Consider the following 20148-nt stretch of genomic DNA (forward strand, 5'->3'; position numbering starts at 1 on the left):
TACCAAAACATCGATAGAAAAGCTACCAAAAAGAATCGATAGTACGTATCGATGTTGAAGTCGACTTTCTCCCATCGCTATTTTATCACGTGAATTGCAATTGTGGGTGGCGGCGGTCGTCTTGCTGATTTTTAGCACAAAAAAAACACAGTTCGCTGTTTTTAAATAGCAGAAAAAGCACACTAGTGTCGTTCCAATCAACCAGAGCCGCTAAAAAGTAAGTGCCCGCCGGCTAATCGGCAGTTTTTCCACCTCGTCCTCGGGAAAAGTGAAAAGTGACATATTGAGAAAAAAAGAACCACATAACTGCATCGCAGTAGGTCTGCTGACCCAGCGACTGTGCAATCTTTGTTTTATAATTGACCGAAAAGTGTGTGCAAATGCGTTTTGCAAAGTGTCTACGTGATATTAATGACCCTGAAAATTGAGTTCTGTGAGCGCGGAGCACCCCAACTTGGCAAAGTGCAGCATCTGGCGGTGGGAATCATGCCGATGAGGATGCGGATATATCTGGAAATATCCAGGTGGTGGTGAAGTAGAGGGAAGGGTGCGGGCTTGGAAAATATGTGAAAAGTGTTTTGGTTTTTGTGCTGAAACCCCGTGAGCAGAAAATTATCGATCGAAAACTGTCATGTGACTGTCACCGAACAGCTGACAGGCTGAAACTCTCCACTGCCAGAGAGCCGTCTCACTCTCTGGGTCTCCACAGCTACCCCTCTCGCTCGCACTCACAGTCTTCCGCTCTGGGTAAACAAAATAAATAAGTTGAAAATTCTTGTTTGAAAATTTAAACATTTTCCGCTTAGTTGAAACAAAGCACGTTCCGGACATACAGCGATGATGAATGGTTAATGCTGTGCAAACCATCAAATACAAGTTTTCCACATTTGTTTAGAGCAGCGGCGGCACAAGGACCCATAATAAATAGTTGTATTGCGTGCAACAAGGACCTTGGTGAAAGCTGACCACATATTTATTTAGAGGCGAAAGTCAAACATGGCCAATACATGCGGCCAATAGAGCTCACTCAAATGGCCAAGAACCCCGAACAGCTGCTGGAATTCCAGCGCGTGCTTATCTGCGGGTCTCCAGCTCCTGCTGCTGGTGTGCTGCTGCTGCTGCTCCGACCCCCGGATAGCACATTATTATTAATTAATTTGGGCGCACACCCACTGTGGCCAAGGCTTGTGGTCCTATCTGGCACCCACCATAGCTTTCCTTTGTTTCCCTTTTATTGTTTTGTCTTTCTCAGTGTTTTCGTCATTGCAATTTCCTGTATTGGCTCCGGACTACCCCAACTCGGGACCAGGAATCGGGATCAGGACATTGGCGGGGCCCACACCATTAGCGACAGCCGTTGGCCAGTCAGACTGTCTCCACTTGTTTGGCGACGCCTTGGCTGGAGCCCTCCGCTCCGCTCCTCTCAGTCCTACTCCGGCTTTCGTTCGCCGCTGCCTGTGTTTTCTTTTTTTTTTTTTTCGATTCGACTGGGCCAATCCACGTCACCATTCTAGCCTGGCAGCATAACAGTTACTCCTCCTCCTCCTGGTGGTGCTCCTCCTCCTCCTCCTTCTATCTGTTTTTCACTTTCCCCGCCCTTTCGATTCCCCCGAAGCAATTAAGCTTTTGTAGCTAAAAATAAACATACGTAGTGTTTGCACTGGGAGAAAATGTATTAAATGCAGTGCCACTTCTAAGCTTATTATATACATTTTGAATATTACATTTTAACCTTTTATATTTATTGGTAAAAACAATAATAATTTAATATGCAAGTGCATTATTATTAAAGAACATCTTCCTTTTCTACTGTTTAATATATATTTTTAGTTATCTTCAAATCTCTCTACCTCCCAGAAGATAAATTAAGAAAAAAATTTCATTTTAATAGATTAAAGTACTTACACAACACAGATAGTGATAGTTAAATATTTTACGTGTAATAATATTAGTTATAAAGATAACTGAGTTCTAAAACGTCGCAGTTAAACCATCTAGTATTTGTGAAAAGTAACTTATTTGCATATATTTTTATCAAATAATGTAATGTAATGTAAAGATAATGAGTAGTGACGTTGTTTTGGGATATCTTTATGAGATAATATATAATGATTTGCATATTTGTAAATGTCCATTGAAACAGATTTAACAAGAGTGTAATATTCCCAATATTACTGATAATGAATCTATGTCATAATTATGCAACATCCTTTCTCTCTCTCTCACCTCTGATATGATATCATTTATATGTAGGTTTACGCCAACCAATTTTGTTAATATCATTTTTTCTGTGCGTGTTTCCGTTTCCCATTTACCATTGCCTGGTTGTCTGTTGCCAGGATTGTTGCTCCCAACGCCCCTTTTCTTCTGATAATCGTTGTTGCTCCTGACGCTTCCTGGGCAAGGACAATGCACTGCCTTGACTTCTGAGGGGCGGACTTGGCAGAGCTGGTAGCAACTCCAGAGCTGGCCCTGTTGTCACTCCTTGAGCTCGTGTTGTGTTTTCGTGTCTCTTTCTGAAGGCCGCCATCGTGGAGGTTATGTAATAACAGCCTACCCATAGGCCCGAATTGGGTAAAGTTAGATTTATATCTCGTGGCGTTTGCTGTGTGATTACTCATACGCCCTGTGGCAGGAGCAAACAAGGCCGGGGCCGAGCAGAAGGAGGTAAAGGAGCCCAGGAGTCAGCGACACTTACCCAAATTGAGCACTCGTTTTGGTTTTTGGCCCTGGCGCCTTTCGTTGCTTCGTCATCAAGTGGTTTTTTTCGGATACGGTCGGATCGCGACCACTTCGGCTCCTCGGCCTGCCGACTTTCCGAGTATCCGACTTTCATGGCATCTGGTCGTAATGCCAGCACTCATTTCGATTTGAAACACCGACCGAGAACCACGGAAATGTGGCGGCACTACGAGTAGGAATACGGAAAATATACAAACGGAGTAGAGGAATACCCCAACAACAGCGGCGGTGAAGGGGAAATAAAATGCCAAAAAACTTGGTGGAAAAGTTCCTGACCATTCTGTTGAGACGCAAGGAGTGCTAGGATCAAGTGTTTGTGTAAGCACGCCAAGGATATAATATGTGTACATGTGTATTTAGAAGCATAGAGACACTCTGGCGCTGGACAAACTGGCGCCAGAGTTCAGGGGCTGTAATGCCTGACATTGGGTACGCTCTCCTTTGTCCGTGAAAATGGCAAATTTCCATTGGTCGATCGCAAAAAAAAAAAACACTAAATATTGACCGAAGGCCAGTGGCAATTAAATTTTCATCGCCGGAAACTTTGAAGACATGCGATGGGGGGGGGAGGTGATACTTACATAATTTACAAGGGGGGACGGGCAATCGATTAGCCAAGGTCACAGTCAAATTGGTTCACTCACCCACCCATTGTCTCTCTGTTCGCCCCCTCAATAGCCATCAAGATGATGTCCGAATACTGGATTATCTCTGCGCCGGGTGACAAGACCTGCCAGCAGACGTACGACACCATGAACAACCTGACCAGCAAGCAACACAATCTGTGCAATAACTACAAGTTCCATATACCAGACCTGAAGGTGAGTGAGCTCTATAACCCATACAAAATTCTTCTAATCATTATGTATGGTTTTAGGTCGGCACCCTGGACCAACTGGTGGGCCTGTCCGATGATCTGGGAAAGCTGGACACGTATGTGGAGCAGATCACCCGCAAGGTGGCCAACTACTTGGGCGAGGTGCTGGAGGATCAGCGGGACAAGCTCCATGAGAACCTGATGGCCAACAACAGTAAGTCGTCTGCCTGCCACTAATAAGTTGTATTAGTTTAGCTTATAGTCTAGCTTAGCTTAGTTCCGTTTAGTTTAGTTTAGTTTTGGTTAGGTGATGCCTGTTCCGAGTCACGAATCTATATCGTTTTAGTTCTTTAGTTACTATATACATATACAAATTTCTAAGCAGTTCTTCTGACCGTAGACACTGTTGAATCGGAATGCTGCTCTGATATAATCGTACCATGTGTATTGCCCACATCTACTATTGTTTATCCACGACTGTTTTGTACTAACTAACAACAAAAAGGAAAGAAAAAGCAATCATTGAGAGATTACCCGAAACCGGTGGGGTAGCCCCTTTTCCTCAGAACTCGGTTACTCTGTGGAATGTTTTCAATCTACCATATCTATGTCCTCTCCCTCTGAGATGCGCCCTACAACTAACACGAATCCCGTCACATTCCCTATATATAATATTTAGTAGTTTCAAAAGTACTTTGCGAAGCGAGAAACAGATTTAAAAACTAATCGATTTTCAGCCGAAATCCTCTCAGGCTTTACATTATCTATTCCTTTCCAAGTTTCAAAAAGCCTTTTTGGTTATTTTCTCTTAATTTTATTATTTACTATCTCTTGAGTTGAGGTTCCTTTTTTCAATTTTCTGTTTTGAACTCATGCGCACAATCATCACCACAGAAATGAGGGATATTGAAGGATATTCCCTTGGGGAAACAATGTAGTTTGAAAATGGTCTGAAAGATATACTGCAACAACAATGGAATTAAAGTTTACGGCAAACTATAAAGCTATTAATTTAGCGGGAACGAAATTGCAATTAAAACAATGAAAAGGAAAAGAAATTATGGAAATGGCCGAATGGCAATTTGCGTTGTTTATTTTGTGTTGCGTTTGTTGTACATTTTAATACGCACCGACCTCTCACACGCTATAAAGATCTCAAAGATCTGCAGAAATACAGATACACACAATCACACACACTATATTTTTGGCCCCAGTCAAGGGCGCCCCGAATCCCCGGTCAATTACTCCGTGTTCGGTCTAAGGTCGCCCCCAAACAATACAAAAGATACAAAAGAAACTAAGAGATACTCTTCTGACACACTCACACACACACACCGTACACGAGGAGAAGTACAGTGAACACTTTGTATATTTTACATATATTGTTGTACGTTTCTTTTCGGTTTGTTGGATACAATTGAGTTGGACAAATTATTTGTGGTTTTCCGTCATTTGAAAGCCCATTAGTTTTTAAATCATTCACCGCAAGAAAATAGAACGAGAACGAGAAAAAAAAAACTGAGACGAAAATGCGAACGGAGGAAAGCTTATGTGTAAAGATATATAGAGACCCATAAATTGCATATACTCGTACTATATAAACATATAAATATATATATACTCTTGACTATGACTTTTTGCGCGGGTGTCGTCGTTGTTCCCTCATACTTATTTATCTTTTAATTTTTATTTCAAGTTTACATGTAACTATTATTTGTATAAAAATAACAATATGTACTGTACATACATATTATCCTCTCTCTATCTCTATATATATATATATATATAGACTGTTGTAACTACATATTGTGTGTGTGCCTGATTGTGTGTGTGTGCGTGCGTATCTGTGTTGTCTCATTTTATACTCTCACCTGCATCGATCCGCTTGGAAAAACGCTTATTTCTGTTACATTTTCATCCAGCAAAGCTCACTCACACCACATGCACACCATAGCCAGGCTAGGAGATGCATTCTCCTGGAGTTTCCCCGGAAAAGCCTGTCACTTGATGGGTGTGGGTGTGCTTGTGTTTGGATGGAAATGAGTGGGAGTGTGTGTCTGTGTATGTGCACCTGTTCTCATGCGCTTTTCACACGAAAAACCATCACATTTCGCTAATTGGGTAAGATGGGGAGATACATTGCAATTAGAGCTAATTGGAAAAACGTATGGAAAAACAACAGCAACAACAACGAAACGCTTTTACACTGCAACTAAGAAATTACCTACATACCTACCGAAAATATCCAAATGAAAGCACAAAATGAGACGCAAACATCTATCTATCTTTATCAGCCATGGAATCACAGAGTTCCCTCTCGATAATACATACTATATATTTTGTTCCACTGTTGTTCATGGGATGCCATTCAGTTCTCCTGGATTCAGATAATCCCCATTGCACTCACACACATTCCAAAGCCAAAGAAGATCCAGATCCAGAAAGTTATTTAACCCCCCGCACACATGAGTATCAAATTTCTTACATTTTTCCCCACATATGATTTTCGTTCTTTTGTTTTTAAAATATTTACCAAAAAAAAGATGAGTATCTTTTTGGTTTCGCTTTCGGTTGACAACAATGTTTGATCAGGATGATGATGATGATGATGATGACAGTTCGATTTTAGAGCTCTGTCTAGGTAAATCGGTTAGGATTAGCCCATATATGTATGCTATATAGTTTTACTTTTAATTTATTTCGACCCCCCTGAGAACCTGCGGGACCGCGGAAATCGAACTGAAAAACAAACTAAGACCTAAGCCTTGTGTTGTATTGTCTGTATCGGAAACTCGTAACTCCAATTCCAACTCCATCTCAAATCGAACCCTGTGCCCGCCTGATCGCCCGATCGAACCTGAACCTGAACCTGACCTGAACCTGAACATCCAACTGAAATGAATCGTAAACCGAACCTGGTGCCGATGCAGGTCCTGGGCCACCTGACGACAGCATGCCGTGTCGCCACCACCAGCGCATCAAGCATCTCAGCCTGCGACACCAGCGAAAACACCAGCACACGCACCACCAAAACAAACCCCAACACTACCATCACCACCACCATCACCAGCTGCCCCAGGATCTCAAGGGTAAATCCGCGCCATCGTCACAGACAACAGCCTGTTCCCCTGCCACTCCTCCGCCCCCTAATCTTCCGCCGCCAACGCCTGCCTGTGCCTGTATTTCCGCCGATGCCCTAGCTCCCGGACACGGACACGGATCCGTATCTGGCGGCAGCCTGACTAACCTATCGTCGAGCCACGACCCGGAGCCGGAGTTTGATGCCTGTCCGTGCGATGAGTGCTTCGCCTGCGCCCCGCCCAGCACCAGCGCCACGGCCAGCACGCTCCTGGCGGACGAGTGCTACTCACAGACCGCCTCCTCCATGCTGAGTGCTACCCGCTGTGCCCTGTCAACGGTGGCAGCGATAGCCACGGGCAGTGGTTTGGGCAGCGGACCCAGTACCAGTGCCGCGGCAGCGGCATCCTCAACTGGTGGCGTGGCCTCCTCCTCCGCCTGCTCCTCGGCCTACTTCTCCACGTCGGCGCCAACGACCAGCAGCTCGGTGCACAGCAGCATGTCGCGATCTAACAGCAAGCGGCTGAATAACAACACTTGCAGCATCAACAATAACAAGCTCAGCTTCCGCAGCGGCAGCCACGTGAGCCAGCTGCACCTGCCCACGCATCAGCAGCATCAGTCGCATCATCAGCTGCATCATCCTCCGCCTCCAGGGCACCTTCACTCCCATTCGAATCCGCTGCAATCGCCCACGCAAAAGTCCGTGTCGGAGGACGAGGGCGATGTGACGGTTCCCGATGATGGGGAGACGGACGGCGAGGACCCCAAGAGTCCGAACAGTGTGCAGTCCGATCTGTCGGATACCTTCGACTGGTGGTTCAATAAGCCCAAGCGTAACTCTAAGAAGAGCAGGTATCTTATCATCGCATTACTTACTTTGTAGAACGTTGCCAAATCGCCAGCACCCCAGATATACAAACATAAAAAAAAACTGAAAAAAAACAAAAACAAAATAACTAAAAGCCAGTCACCCGCTGTCATCCCGCTAAGCTAGCCAACAAAGCCACACCCCAAAAACAGAAAACAAAAAACACCACACTAAACACTGCTGTAAAAACACAAGATACAACAACACCACACAAACAACACTGAAACAATGGTGCACCCGCTTTGCCTGCTCTCATCCAAAATTACCCACATAAGTACACCACACCAGTAAAACAAAAGTCCTGAAAGTCCATAAATGTTTGAGTTGATTAAGAACCGAAAACCGAACCAAATGCAATAATAATGTATTTCTTTTTTTAAATCACTCCCCATCGACAATCGCACATTTGCCACCCGCTCACCAAAACACCAATGCGCAAATTCACCAATCCATAACGACAGTGCACAACGCAATACAGAAACACCACAGTCACAACAACACACGCCACAAGGACACCAACAGACGGCACAGCAACAGCCAGCGACAACACACCAACAGATACCACTATACCAACAGACACCACAACAACACCTATCCAAAGCAATGACATTTTGGCATCAAGCATCGACCACACCGCGCTCTAGTTATCGCTCTTTCTTCAATTCTCTTGCCGATCAAATTTATAGCAAACGTTCTACACCGAGTCAATTAAATATAAACAATGGATTTAATTTAACACCAACACATAGATCGTCTCCAGTGAGTAGTTGTTGTGGCAGTAGTAGCCAGGGGCGATCCAGTCCGGACACGGATCCCGCCGAGCCGCCCGAATTTCCGCTGAGTCCAGGTTAGCATGCCTGGGTTGGTCCACGACCCGACACTCTTTGCAGATCGCGATCTCCGGATCGTGATCGACGTTGACATATACCTACTATAAGTGTATGTACATGTTGATGTTGCCGTTGCTCTCCTCCGTTCCTTCCGTTTCGTTTCATTTCGTTTTACTTTCTGATTTTCCAATTATTGTTTTCCCGAGCAACTTGATGTGTTACCCACCAACCACCAACCACCACCGCTCACTCTCTCTCTCTCCACTCACTTTCTTTGACGTCGTCCACTACCGGAAGTGAATTGCAGAGGACTCTTTCCTTTCCTATCTTTTTGTTGAAGCAACTATTTAGCCAAGTGATCGTTTCGAAGTTCTCCTACTTTCGCCACTTTTGATTTGCCTTTCACTCTCCTTTTTCTCTCTGTACCATATATATATATATATATATATATATACTTTATATTCGATATATATATATTTGCAAACGCCTTTTGTTTGCGCTTCGTTTTGCTTTCTCGCGATATTTCGATTTGAATCTATGATATATGTATAGAAAAAGCCACACACGGATCCGTTGATTATTTGTACCAGTGTAAAAGTGTAAAAGCGATTATGTTGTTCTTTCAGTGTACGCTCACCACCAAAAATCACCAACCAAATGTTGTTCTGCGCTCCACATCATTACAGCCACGATTAACGCCGATTCCCATTAAGCTATATCTGCTATATATCTCACCCAACCAATCACCAATAAAAAAAATATATAAATGAAAGCCGCTTTGCCCAGCGCCAAATGAGTTACTGTGTTTGCTTTGTTCGCATTTTTATTTTCCCTTTGAGTGTCTATATAGAGTATCTATAATTATCACACACAGCATTATGTTTTGAAAGTCCAGCTAAAGTGTTCTGCCGTGTGACACGAAAGGTATTTCCAATTGCGACTAATATGCATAGTCCCAATCTCCCCTAATCTCCTGTAGACTATGTATTTGCATCCCAAATTTGTTACTTTTTCTAATCTTAAAAACCTAATATATCCTGTGTGTAAGCGTGTGTGTGTCTGAGTAATCCTTTATATATATATAAACATTTACATGTAATGTTATGTGAAAAACTAACCAGCATTTTTCAGTTACCTTCAGTTACTTTTTTGTACGACTTATATGATTTATATCAGCTTCCCAGCCTATAGTTTCTTCCAACTAATTCTATTCAACTTATAAATCAATTACTATGTATTCTTTTCGATTTCGTTTTGTACTTACTTAAACATTAATGGGAACCACAACCTGATTGTGGTCCTGCTAGCCAACTAAGTCAAATATCTCAAACGACACATTTTGCCCAACGGACTTGACTAACAATATATTCTTCGATTTAATATAGCCGAACTGCCGCAGTACTTGACCCGCTTCCAATGGGATATGGCCAAGTACCCGATCAAGCAGTCGTTGCGCAATATTGCCGACATTATTTCCAAGCAGATTGGCCAGATCGATGGCGATCTGAAGACCAAGTCGCAGGCCTACAACAACCTCAAGGGAAACCTGCAGAACCTGGAGAAGAAGAAGACGTAAGTTGGTTGAAATGGATTAGCAATATATTTAATACATCTTTATTTTCCTCATAACAGTGGCAGCTTGCTGACCAGGAATCTGGCTGATTTGGTCAAGAAGGAACACTTTATCCTGGACTCGGAGTACCTGACCACTCTTCTGGTCATCGTGCCCAAGTGAGTTTTATAGTTAAATATTACTTTTCCAGTATTAAATTATTAATTTCTTACACATTAAAAAAGGGTCATGGCCAACGACTGGCTGACCAACTACGAGAAGATCACGGATATGATCGTGCCCCGCTCCACGCAGCTCATCCAGGAGGATAGCGACTACTGTCTGTTCAATGTGACGCTCTTCAAGAAGGTGGCCGAGGAGTTCAAGCTGCATGCCCGTGAGCGCAAGTTCATTGTACGTGACTTTGTCTACAACGAGGAGGAGCTGGCCGCCGGCAAGAGCGAGATGACCAAGCTGATGACAGACAAGAAGAAGCAGTTTGTAAGTAGCTCATTGGGTAGATTTTGTCAGCGGGAAAGATATAATAATCAATATTGGATTACAGGGTCCCCTGGTGCGTTGGTTGAAGGTCAACTTCAGCGAGGCTTTCTGCGCCTTGATCCACGTGAAGGCTCTGCGCGTTTTCGTGGAATCTGTGCTGAGGTAAGCTTCACGATTTTCCAAGAGGTCTAGCAGTTACTAATCATTCCATAAACAACAGATACGGTCTGCCCGTCAACTTCCAGGCCATCTTGATCGAACCCAATAAGAAGAGCGTGAAGCGTCTGCGTGATGTGCTCAACCAGCTCTACGGCCATTTGGATGGCGCCTCCGCCTGTGGTCAAGTCAGCAGTGCTGATGTCGGTTTACCTTTAATTGCAACCCAAAATTGCTTCGAAATTAATATATTTTCCCTTATTTTATTAAACAGAACGTGGACATCCCCGGCCTGGGCTTCGGTCAGTCCGAATACTATCCCTATGTGTTCTACAAAGTCAATATCGACATGGTGGAGCAGGCCAAGATCTAAAGCCCCCAACATCGCATAAACATCCTAGCATCCAGCCACACAAAATATACTTTACTCTACAGAGAAACCAACTTAAAATCAGCTGAACCATTCGCAGACATCAAATGAAACAAAATTAATAGATTACTTTAAATAATTTTAGTCATTGTTATCTAATTATTGTTGTTATTTATGTTGCGCGTTGCCGTTAAATTCTGTTTTAACTTACGGTTCGCGCGTCAACACAACCGAAACAAGTCAAGAAAACGTTTGCAATTATCCCCCGAACTTTCCCTAATTGTGCTTTGTCCCTCTTCAGTTTGCTAAACAGTATTTTATGTTGTTCTTTATGCCTTATGATGAATGATGAACAGAATGTTTAACCCGTAGCCAAATTTACACAAATTACACACACACACACACATTGTCCTGTCGCTGAAGCCCCCTGGCTTTAATTCTCCATTTTTGTTTGTTTTTTGGTAGCTATACAAATAAACATTTGAGTTACATTTCGTTTTAAAAAGAACACTTTCGTCTCGTTTCGTGCTTGGTATCCTTTATCCGTTTCCGTGACTAACCACCAACGATATACTAAAAGAAACATGTCCAAAATAAATTTAAGATGGTGTCGCAAACTTTTGCTAACGTTTCGAGTAAAGACAAACACAATTAATTAACGCAAGTATTGTATTTATAAATGTTGCCTAGAAAAATCGAAACCTGCTCGCTGTCTTTGCATACTAACTCTAACGATCCCATATGCGCTGAGGAGAATCTACCGAGCATTTTGTGGTTCTGCTAGCTTGCTTAATCCCTGGCGCAAGAAGTGGAGATGGAGAAGTGAACAATAATATTCTATTCGTATGTAAAGTTTTTTTCAGTTTGTGAGAGAGATACAGTATCTACCTATATATATAAATATTTTAAAGTTATGCATACTATGTGTAAAAACGAATGAAACGAAAGAAAACCTGTAAATGTCATTGCGTTCTATATAAGGTGCAATTAAGCCATCCTTGTAAATAATTATAAAGAAAGAAAGACATTCCCAATTTGTTGTTTTGTTGTCAATTCTGGTTTCGCTTTTATTTATCCATACTCTTAGTTTACATTTAAATTACCAAATGTGTGGGTTTTGCACGGATTTGATGGTCTTAAACATTAAACTAAATGTATAATTAGAACAAAAATAATTAAAATAATAAGTTATGTTTTATAAGGGGACAATTACAAAATTTGTATAGGATCAAAATCCGTGCGAGGGAGAACTTATGAAGGGCTACATCTCCTGCTTGGAAATTTTGGTGTGCGCGGAGGCATTCCGTGAAATCTTCAGGATGTTCGGTGGCTTCGGCTGGTTCTTGTCCGCTTCATATTGGGCGCGATGCAAGCGCTGGCGATGTTTGTACATGTTGGCGCTGCAGAAGAAAGTCATCGGGCAGTTGGGACATGTGTAGAGTACTTCACCGGTATGGGTGGACGTGTGTTCCTGGGGGAGAAAAAGAGGTTACAATCTTCAATTAAATTGGTTTTCCTCTATCTACCTTCAGTTCTTGTGGCCGCTTGAAGGCCTTCTCGCACATGGTGCACTTGAACTTGCGCTCGCACTCGTGGTTGTGATAGATGTGACGCCTTAGGGCCCGAGCATTCGGCGACACCTTGGCGCAGATGTGGCAACGATGTTCTCCCACGCTCTCCACATGGATGCTCTTCATGTGCTGCTTCAGTCCCGTCATGCCCTTCAGCCAAGCTCCGCAGATCTGGCATTGCTTCAGCTCCGGCTCCGGGCGCGGCTTGTCTGAGTGCATTAGCTCCTGGTGCTTCTTCAGGATGATCTTCGTGCGCATCTGCTTTCCGCATTTGTCACAGATGATGGTGCTCTCTGGATCATGCATGGAGCTCATGTGGTTCTTCAGCTTACGCTCAGTAAGGAATCTATTCGACAAAGGTAAGTCTTGAGTCTTTATAAACGTTTAAAATTATACCTACTTCTTATTGCACTCGGAACAGGTGAATTTGAACTCAGACTTGGGCACGTGCTTGTTCAGCTTGTGGTAGTCAATGGCCGTCTTGCTGAGGAAGGTCTTCGAGCACAGGTCGCAGCTGAAGGTAAGCTTGATGGCCGGATCCAGGTGCACCTGCTGATGAGACTCCAGATGCCGCGAGTTCTGGAACGACTTCTCACACACGCTGCACTTGAAGTAATCCGGGTTCCAGTGGACTTGCACGTGCTCGGCCAGCACCTTGCGCTGCGTGAACTTTCGGCCGCAGCACATCATGTAACCGGGATCCACCTGGTGGGTTAGTCGGTGATGGCGCTGCATCTCGGTGAAGTTGTGCACCATCAGATTGCACAGCGGACACGGCAGAATGCTGGTAAAGAACTTGGCAATAATGGTGTCGTACTCCTCCTGCTGCTTTTTGCGCTGCTCCAGCAGCTCGCGGGACATGCGCACCTTCGGCTCCGCCGGTTTCGTGCGTTTCTTGTACTTCTTTGGACGCACCACCGTTCTTTTCGGCAGCACAGCGAACTCCTGCTTCCCCTCTTTGTCCAGCTCGAAGTCCGAATCGGAATCGAAGCCTCCCCCACTGCCTCCGTAGTTGTCGTCCTCAGATGAGTTATCGCTGGGCACCAGGCCATCGTCCAAGTTGCAGGAGAAATCAGGGTCTTCGTCGGCAAAATCTTCCACTTCTTCGGACTTTAGATGGAGTTCAATGTCTTCTTTTGGTTTTTGAGGAGCGGCCGTGGCGGAGTCTGCTTTCCGGGGACGTCCACGTCGCTTTTTGGGCGGTGATGGCTCCACAGGCTCCTCTATTACCTCAGGGTCTGCTAAGGAACCTTCCTCGGCCTTCAAGCGCTTCCTCAGGCGTCTTTGTGGGGCTTCCAAATGGTCTTGTGTGGACTGTGAGTTAGCCGTGCTCTCAAGGATTTCTATTCGTGGCAAGTGGTCCAGTTCGTGCTCTTCTATTTTTACCTCCGGGTAGAAGAAGTTCCGCCCACCAAGTTCTGCCGTCTCTTGCAAAGGCTGCACTTCCCCGGTGGCCACTTTGGTGGTTTCAGGCAAGAAGGTTGAAGTGCCTTGGGTAAGCGGATCATCCTCCATGAGCAGTACTTTCGTTTCCTGCAAAGAGTTTTGTGCCTGGCTTACGAATTCGTGCAGTGTGTGGAAGTCAGAAACGGTTTTCCAGCAGCGCCCGCAGATCCTTTCGCGACTCTCCTCGGAGATCTGGAAGGGGAAGTGCTGGTTGACGATCCTGGCCACATCCAGTTGCAGCGCCCTGGCGGACTGTACGTCTATGTAGTCGCCCATCATCGCTGGATACTCGCACATGCAGAGTAAGCAGCAGGAAGTTGAATCTATTGTTAAATATTTAAATGTTACAATGTGGCATCATAGGCTGGGAGTAGCACTTCTCTTGGCTTCGCGGGCTGCCTCTCAGCATCCGCACAGTCTTACCCATTCTGATGCTTGGTCCGGGTTATAAGAGCTTGCTAGCCATCTAAAGATTTCTGTATAAAATGCACTTTTTTATTTACTAATTTGTTAAAAGCCGCAGTTGCACTTAGGACGCCAGCTGTTTTCGGTCACAATAGCATCGATAAGCGATTACGATAACCATATTGTGTATTCTCCAACCTATACAAACTGGTCACACTAGACTGCGATTTTGGTTGATGTTTTATTATTATAAACCATTTGCAATAAAAATAAAGCAGTAATCAAAAACACATACAGTTCCTGTGCATTGTCAGCTATAAGAAAACAACCCTCTACCCGAGAAACAATACTCCTCGAGGTTAGCTTTTATTATATGGTAACCAGCGACAAGTGAATGTTTGTTTACATATTTGTTTTCTTATTTTCAGCCGATTCTACTATTATTAATAAAAAGCTAAGTGAAGTTTATTCGAAATGGAACCACGGGAAACCATTTTATACACACCAGAAGAGATTGTCGAGCAAACGGAGTGTCCCGCCTGTGGAATAAATATGACCTCCATGAAAAAGCCCTTTAGCCACGCCAAGAAATGCTTCAGCATCAGGCGACCGGGTCCTGTGTACAGGATTTTCGGCTACGTGGAGTGCCAATGTGGTTTGCTCATTCATGACGGATCAAAAGCTCAAAAACTACATATTTGCGTGGTAGACAATGTCTCAAAGATTGATGTTTCACAATACTAATATAATTTTCAATTATAGGGTAAAATTCCCCCGTATGATCCTCGTGTGCAGAAGTCTGCCTCCCCGCCAACTATTGTGCCACTGCCACCGGAACCAGAGCCCGCGCCAGCGAAACTGGAGCCTGTACAGCTACTCAACCACAAGACCCCGCAACCACAGAGAAAAAAGTGGATACGCAACTTTACCTCTCCCATCAAGCAGGAACTAGATGATATAAAATTGGTGGCGCTGCCCCGCGTTCATAAACCTAAACTCAAATCCGTCACGAGAGTTCGCAACTTCGACATGCCATCCAGAGCTCCATCGAACGAAGTCAGTGTTTATTCCATAATTCGAGAGGATGAATCTATCTCGATTACGGGCGGATTACTTCGAAGAGTTAACCACGGAACTAAGGAGAACATCTTTATCAAAAAGCATTCCTTGCGACTTCCAGCGATAAAGAAAAGCTGAAAATCATGAACTGAAACTAAAATTAAAGCATCTAAATTTTAGGCTTAAAGAAAATCGGGTTAAGGCTTATCCTCACCTTTAATTATCGAAAAACAATACTATTTAGTATAGTTTTAATCTCGATTCCACAAATATATGGGGAAACGGCCCTAAACAAGTACATATATTTACCTAATGTTTTCTATTAATAATATTTCTGTAATTAAAATTCAAAATATGTATTTTGTATGTATATGCTTGTTTTTCCATGATGATAAGGGATATAATTAATTACATATATTATAATATAACATTTTTTAGACATTTTAAAAAGTAAACTCCATTCACTAAAATATATACTAAACATTAGTGTCAAACCGGAAGAAAATTAAAGCCACCTGGTCACACTTGCACCGCAAGCAAAACAACAATCCACGTAAAAAGGTTCAATTCGACGGCGATTATTTATAATTATACGGATGTCAACTGCCAGGAACCAAGAATATGACTGCACCACGAAGTGCAGACACCGCCAGCATGGCAACAGCATCACAGCGGCGCTAACGAAGCGTTCAATCGACAACCAGAAGCTGGCGGCATTTATTTTTAAGACTTGCGGAAATTTCGCCAATATTCTCGATGACCTGGTAATATTGTGAAATAGGTAAAAGCTTTTTAATACCAATTTTTCCCTTCCTCCTTCCCATAGGGGCGCTCGGCAGTTCACATGTCCGCTTCGACGGGGCGGTACGAGATCCTGGAGTGGCTCCTCAACCACGGCGCCTACATTAACGGCCAGGACTTCGAGTCTGGCAGCACTCCCCTGCACCGGGCTCTGTACTACGGTTCCCTAGACTGTGCCGTGCTTCTGCTGCGGTATGGCGCCAGCCTGGACCTCTTAGACGAGGACTCAAGGTGTCCCCTGCAGGCAATTTGCCGTAAGTGCGACGACGACGATGGCTTAGGCACAGATTCGCAGTGAGTTTGGAGAGAAGTACTCGTTGATAGGGTTTCAATCTAACCAATTATCTAATCTCACTCTAGAAACGACGTCTTGGTCTGGGGTTCCAACAAGAACTACAATCTTGGGGTTGCCAGCGAACAAAACTCCAATGCGCCGCAGGTCGTGGATTTCTTTCGCAAGTCTAGCATTTACTTGGAGCAGGTTGCCCTGGGCGCCTATCACAGTCTCTTCTGCGACAAAAAGGGGCACCTGTACGCCGTGGGACACGGCAAGGGTGGTCGCCTGGGCATCGGAGCGGAGAACAGCCTGCCAGCACCCAAGCGCGTGAAGGTCTCCTCCAAGCTGGGAGACGACTCCATTCGCTGCATCAGCGTCTCCCGCCAACACTCGCTGGTGCTCACGCACCGCTCGTTGGTTTTCGCCTGCGGGCTCAACAGCGACCATCAGCTGGGCGTGCGTGACGCACCCGAGCACCTCGCTCAGTTTAAAGAAGTGGTCGCCTTGCGTGACAAGGGTGCCAGCGACCTTATGCGCGTGATTGCCTGCGATCAACACTCCATCGCCTACGGCAGCAGGTGTGTCTACGTCTGGGGGGCCAATCAGGGTCAGTTTGGCATCAGTGCAAACACGTCCAGCATTATGGTTCCCACAATGGTAAGTTGTACTCGCTTCTATGGACTATAAATAAACTTTTCTCGTGCAGATCAAGCTGCCAGCTAAGACCACCATTCGCTTTATAGAGGCCAACAATGCAGCCACGGTAATTTACAGCGAAGAAAAGATGATAACACTCTTCTATGCCGACAAGACTAGATACATTAAGACTCCAAAGTAAGATGTCTCAGAGGGTTCCAAGAAATTTAATGGAAATATATTACTTACTCCAGCTACGAGGATCTCAAGAGCATATCGGTGATGGGTGGTCACTTGAAGAACTCCGCCAAGGGCTCGGCGGCAGCTCTGAAGCTACTGATGCTCACCGAAACTAATGTGGTGTATCTTTGGTATGAGAACTCACAGCAATTTTATAGGTAAGTCAGTAAAGTAACTTAACATTCTTTAGATCTCTAATGAACTTCGCTTTGCAGATGTAATTTCTCGCCCATCCGACTCCCAGAGATTAAAAAAATCCTCTACAAATGCAATCAGGTAATGGTTCTTTCCGAAGATGGCTGCGTTTATCGCGGCAAGTGCAATCAGATCGCTTTGCCTGCCTCCGCGCTGCAGGAGGAGAGGTCCCGGCCCAATCTGGACATCTGGCAGAACAATGATCAGAATAAAACGGAAATCTCCCGCGAGCATGTTATCCGCATCGAACTGCATCGCGTACCTAACATCGACCGGGCCATCGATATTAAGCTGCGACGAGGGCTTTTCCTCGTTTGCCGTACTGCAGGAGTCGCACAAAAAGTATTTCCGGAAGCCCCAACTGCCACGCAGGGAGCACAGCTTTAAGAAGCTGCTGCACGAAACCAGCGATTGTGATGCCGTCCACGATGTGGTGTTCCATGTAGACGGCGAGAAGTTTCCCGCCCACAAGTTCATCATTTACAGCAGGGCTCCGGGACTCAGAGAGCTAATACGTTGCTATTTAGACAAGGATATCTACCTCAATCTGGAGCATTTAACGGGAAAGATGTTTGAACTGGTCCTCAAGCACATTTACTCAAGCTACTGGCCCACTGAAGATGGTGAGTTGAGGCTTATCAAGATTTAAAATATATCTTAAGTAATCACATCTTCTCTATCACAGATATTGACTGCATTCAGCAGAGTTTGGGCCCTGCGAATCCCCATGAGCGGCGACGCACCTGCGAGATGTTCCTAACGCACTTGGAAAAGTTCCAACTGGTCGATTTGGCCAAGTATGTGCAGAGCTATGTGCGCGACCATCAATTCCCACTTCCTAGTGCCCGTCAGCGATTTAGTCGCTTGCATCGGTCCGATTTCCCCGAGCTCTACGATGTGAGGATTGTGTGCGAGGACGGCAAGGTACTGGAGGCCCACAAGTGCATGCTGGTTGCTCGACTGGAGTACTTTGAGATGATGTTCATGCACATGTGGGCGGAGCGCTCTTCGGTAACCATGGAGGGAGTGCCCTCGGAATATATGGAGCCGGTGCTAGACTATCTTTACTGCCTTGAAACCGAGACCTTTTGCAAGCAGGGCTATCTGGAGACGTTTCTCTACAACATGATTACCATTTGCGATCAGTACTTCATCGAGTCACTGCAGAATGTGTGTGAGGTGCTCATTCTGGACAAGATCAGCATACGCAAGTGCGGCGAGATGCTCGAATTTGCAGCCATGTACAACTGTAAGTTGCTGCAAAAGGGATGCATGGACTTCATCTGCCAAAACCTGGCTAGGGTGCTATGCTATCGCAGCATAGAGCAGTGCGACGGTGAAACTTTAAAGTGCCTGAACGAGCACTACCAAAAGATGTTCAAAAAGGTCTTCGACTACCGGCAGATCACGCCTTTTTCGGAGGCCATAGAAGATGAGCTGCTACTCAGTTTCGTCGACGGTTGTGAGGTGGATCTGGAATATCGAATGGATGCGGTTTGTGGCTAATCGAAGCTTAGCTTTTCGAGTTTCCTAATGTGTTATTTTCAGGAATCGAAGCTGAAACAAGCTGCTAAGCATAAACAGAAGGAGTTACGCAAGCAGGATGCCCGCCATCATTACGAACAGCAGGCCATATCGAGCATGATGAGATCCATAAGTATCAGTGAGGCTGCAGAATTGCCTGCATCTCCAAAAGAAGCAGCTCACAGTGAGGCTAAGAACTGGTCACGAGTGGTGGATAAGAAGGAGCAAAAGCGGAAGCAGGCCGAGACGGCATTAAAAGTCAACAACACGCTTAAGCAGGAGGAGCCACCGACGGCTGTAATGGTGGCCATGGAGAGGACGCCCGTGAAGGAGCAAACACCACCTCCGTTATCTCCTGGAATGGAGCCTGGTACCAGCACGCCTCTGAACAAGAGCTATAATCTCGATCTAAGCTCCCTCACGCCCCAGTCGCAGAAGTTGTCCCAGAAGCAGCGAAAGCGCCTCTCCTCTGAATCGAAGAGTTGGCGTGCAAATAATTCACCTTTGGTTGAGCAAACCTCCACTCCAGTAGTTATTCCGAATGCCTGGGGTGTGACGACCACGCCATCGAGTTCTTTTAACGACACCTTCAATTCTCCGGCCACTGGTAGCAGCACGGATCCTACCTCATTCGCCAACATGATGAGGGGTCAACAAGCTGCTGCCACAACTCCCACCGAGAAGGGTCAGAGTTTCTCACGCATTCTGGCAGACGAGCGACGACAGCGGGAGTCATACGAACGGATGCGTAACAAATCTCTAGTTCATACTCAGATCGAGGAGACGGCCATAGCCGAACTCAGGGAGTTTTACAACGTGGACAACATTGACGACGAGACCATTACCATTGCCCGCGTATCTAGGCCCAGTGACATTAACTTTAGCACTTGGCTGAAGCAGTGAATCGTCGTGTAAACGCTCTACCTTTTAAGGTAGCTCAGCTATGTATGTTCATGTTTAGTTCTTGTTTTTTTTTATTAGACTCCAAATTTTAAAATGGTTTTGAAGCGATTTATACTGCGAACGGGGGGTGGACATCAAATGTAGAACTCGGAGCCGCCTGGAAAGATGCTCACA

The 20148-nt window shown here is 45.0% G+C and overlaps 4 protein-coding genes across 11 annotated transcripts; 3 read left to right on the forward strand and 1 right to left on the reverse strand.

Annotated features, from left to right (window-relative positions):
* Window positions 1–34: 34 nt before the first annotated feature.
* Vha44 (V-type proton ATPase subunit Vha44) lies at window positions 35–11951 on the forward strand. Of its 8 annotated transcripts, XM_086828979.1 has the most exons (12): window positions 1253–2574; window positions 2636–3060; window positions 3421–3563; window positions 3620–3773; window positions 6490–7492; window positions 7970–8355; window positions 9724–9910; window positions 9971–10069; window positions 10136–10391; window positions 10456–10553; window positions 10612–10750; window positions 10822–11951. In XM_086828979.1, the coding sequence occupies exons 3-12, from the start codon at window positions 3429–3431 to the stop codon at window positions 10918–10920; spliced, it is 2556 nt and encodes an 851-aa protein (XP_086685105.1). In that variant the 5' UTR covers window positions 1253–2574; window positions 2636–3060; window positions 3421–3428; the 3' UTR covers window positions 10921–11951. The 8 variants fall into 8 exon arrangements, with proteins under 8 accessions (XP_020805090.1, XP_020805091.2, XP_086685106.1 ...); XM_020949432.2 differs by lacking the exons at window positions 1253–2574; window positions 2636–3060 and adding an exon at window positions 46–217; XM_086828980.1 differs by lacking the exons at window positions 1253–2574; window positions 2636–3060 and adding an exon at window positions 46–217 and having other exon boundaries at window positions 8258–8355.
* On the reverse strand, window positions 11952–14613 carry LOC110181605 (uncharacterized). The gene is made up of 4 exons (XM_020949405.2): window positions 14358–14613; window positions 12889–14257; window positions 12444–12834; window positions 11952–12388 (listed from the first exon to the last, which is right to left on the reverse strand). The coding sequence occupies exons 1-4, from the start codon at window positions 14359–14361 to the stop codon at window positions 12179–12181; spliced, it is 1974 nt and encodes a 657-aa protein (XP_020805064.2). The 5' UTR covers window positions 14362–14613; the 3' UTR covers window positions 11952–12178.
* Window positions 14179–15768, forward strand: LOC110181621 (uncharacterized). Its single transcript, XM_020949433.2, has 3 exons — window positions 14179–14697; window positions 14768–15044; window positions 15102–15768. The coding sequence occupies exons 2-3, from the start codon at window positions 14814–14816 to the stop codon at window positions 15534–15536; spliced, it is 666 nt and encodes a 221-aa protein (XP_020805092.2). The 5' UTR covers window positions 14179–14697; window positions 14768–14813; the 3' UTR covers window positions 15537–15768.
* LOC110182355 (inhibitor of Bruton tyrosine kinase) lies at window positions 15745–20070 on the forward strand. Its single transcript, XM_020950398.2, is given in 9 exon segments — window positions 15745–16162; window positions 16225–16493; window positions 16560–17133; window positions 17183–17310; window positions 17367–17510; window positions 17568–17835; window positions 17837–18170; window positions 18233–19041; window positions 19096–20070. Coding segments are annotated over 9 exon segments (3573 nt in total). The 5' UTR covers window positions 15745–15994; the 3' UTR covers window positions 19975–20070.
* Window positions 20071–20148: the final 78 nt, after the last annotated feature.

This window comes from Drosophila serrata, unplaced genomic scaffold (genome assembly GCF_035046125.1).
Source record: "Drosophila serrata isolate PLE 108 unplaced genomic scaffold, ASM3504612v1 contig_184, whole genome shotgun sequence".
NCBI classification, from domain to species: domain Eukaryota; kingdom Metazoa; phylum Arthropoda; class Insecta; order Diptera; family Drosophilidae; genus Drosophila; species Drosophila serrata.

Excerpts from the sequence above, each read along its gene's own strand:
- LOC110181621 (XM_020949433.2), top strand. The coding sequence starts at position 14,814 with ATGGAACCACGGGAAACCATTTTATACACACCAGAAGAGATTGTCGAG. Across the intron at positions 15,045-15,101 it reads AAAAACTACATATTTGCGTG|GGTAAAATTCCCCCGTATGA; the intron begins GTAGACAATGTC and ends TTTCAATTATAG.
- LOC110181605 (XM_020949405.2), bottom strand. Across the intron at positions 12,835-12,888 it reads TGTTCCGAGTGCAATAAGAA|ATTCCTTACTGAGCGTAAGC; the intron begins GTAGGTATAATT and ends TTTGTCGAATAG. Across the intron at positions 12,389-12,443 it reads AGCGGCCACAAGAACTGAAG|GAACACACGTCCACCCATAC; the intron begins GTAGATAGAGGA and ends TTTCTCCCCCAG.
- Vha44 (XM_020949432.2), top strand. The coding sequence starts at position 3,429 with ATGATGTCCGAATACTGGATTATCTCTGCGCCGGGTGACAAGACCTGC. Across the intron at positions 10,392-10,455 it reads CAGACAAGAAGAAGCAGTTT|GGTCCCCTGGTGCGTTGGTT; the intron begins GTAAGTAGCTCA and ends ATTGGATTACAG. Across the intron at positions 10,554-10,611 it reads TTCGTGGAATCTGTGCTGAG|ATACGGTCTGCCCGTCAACT; the intron begins GTAAGCTTCACG and ends CATAAACAACAG.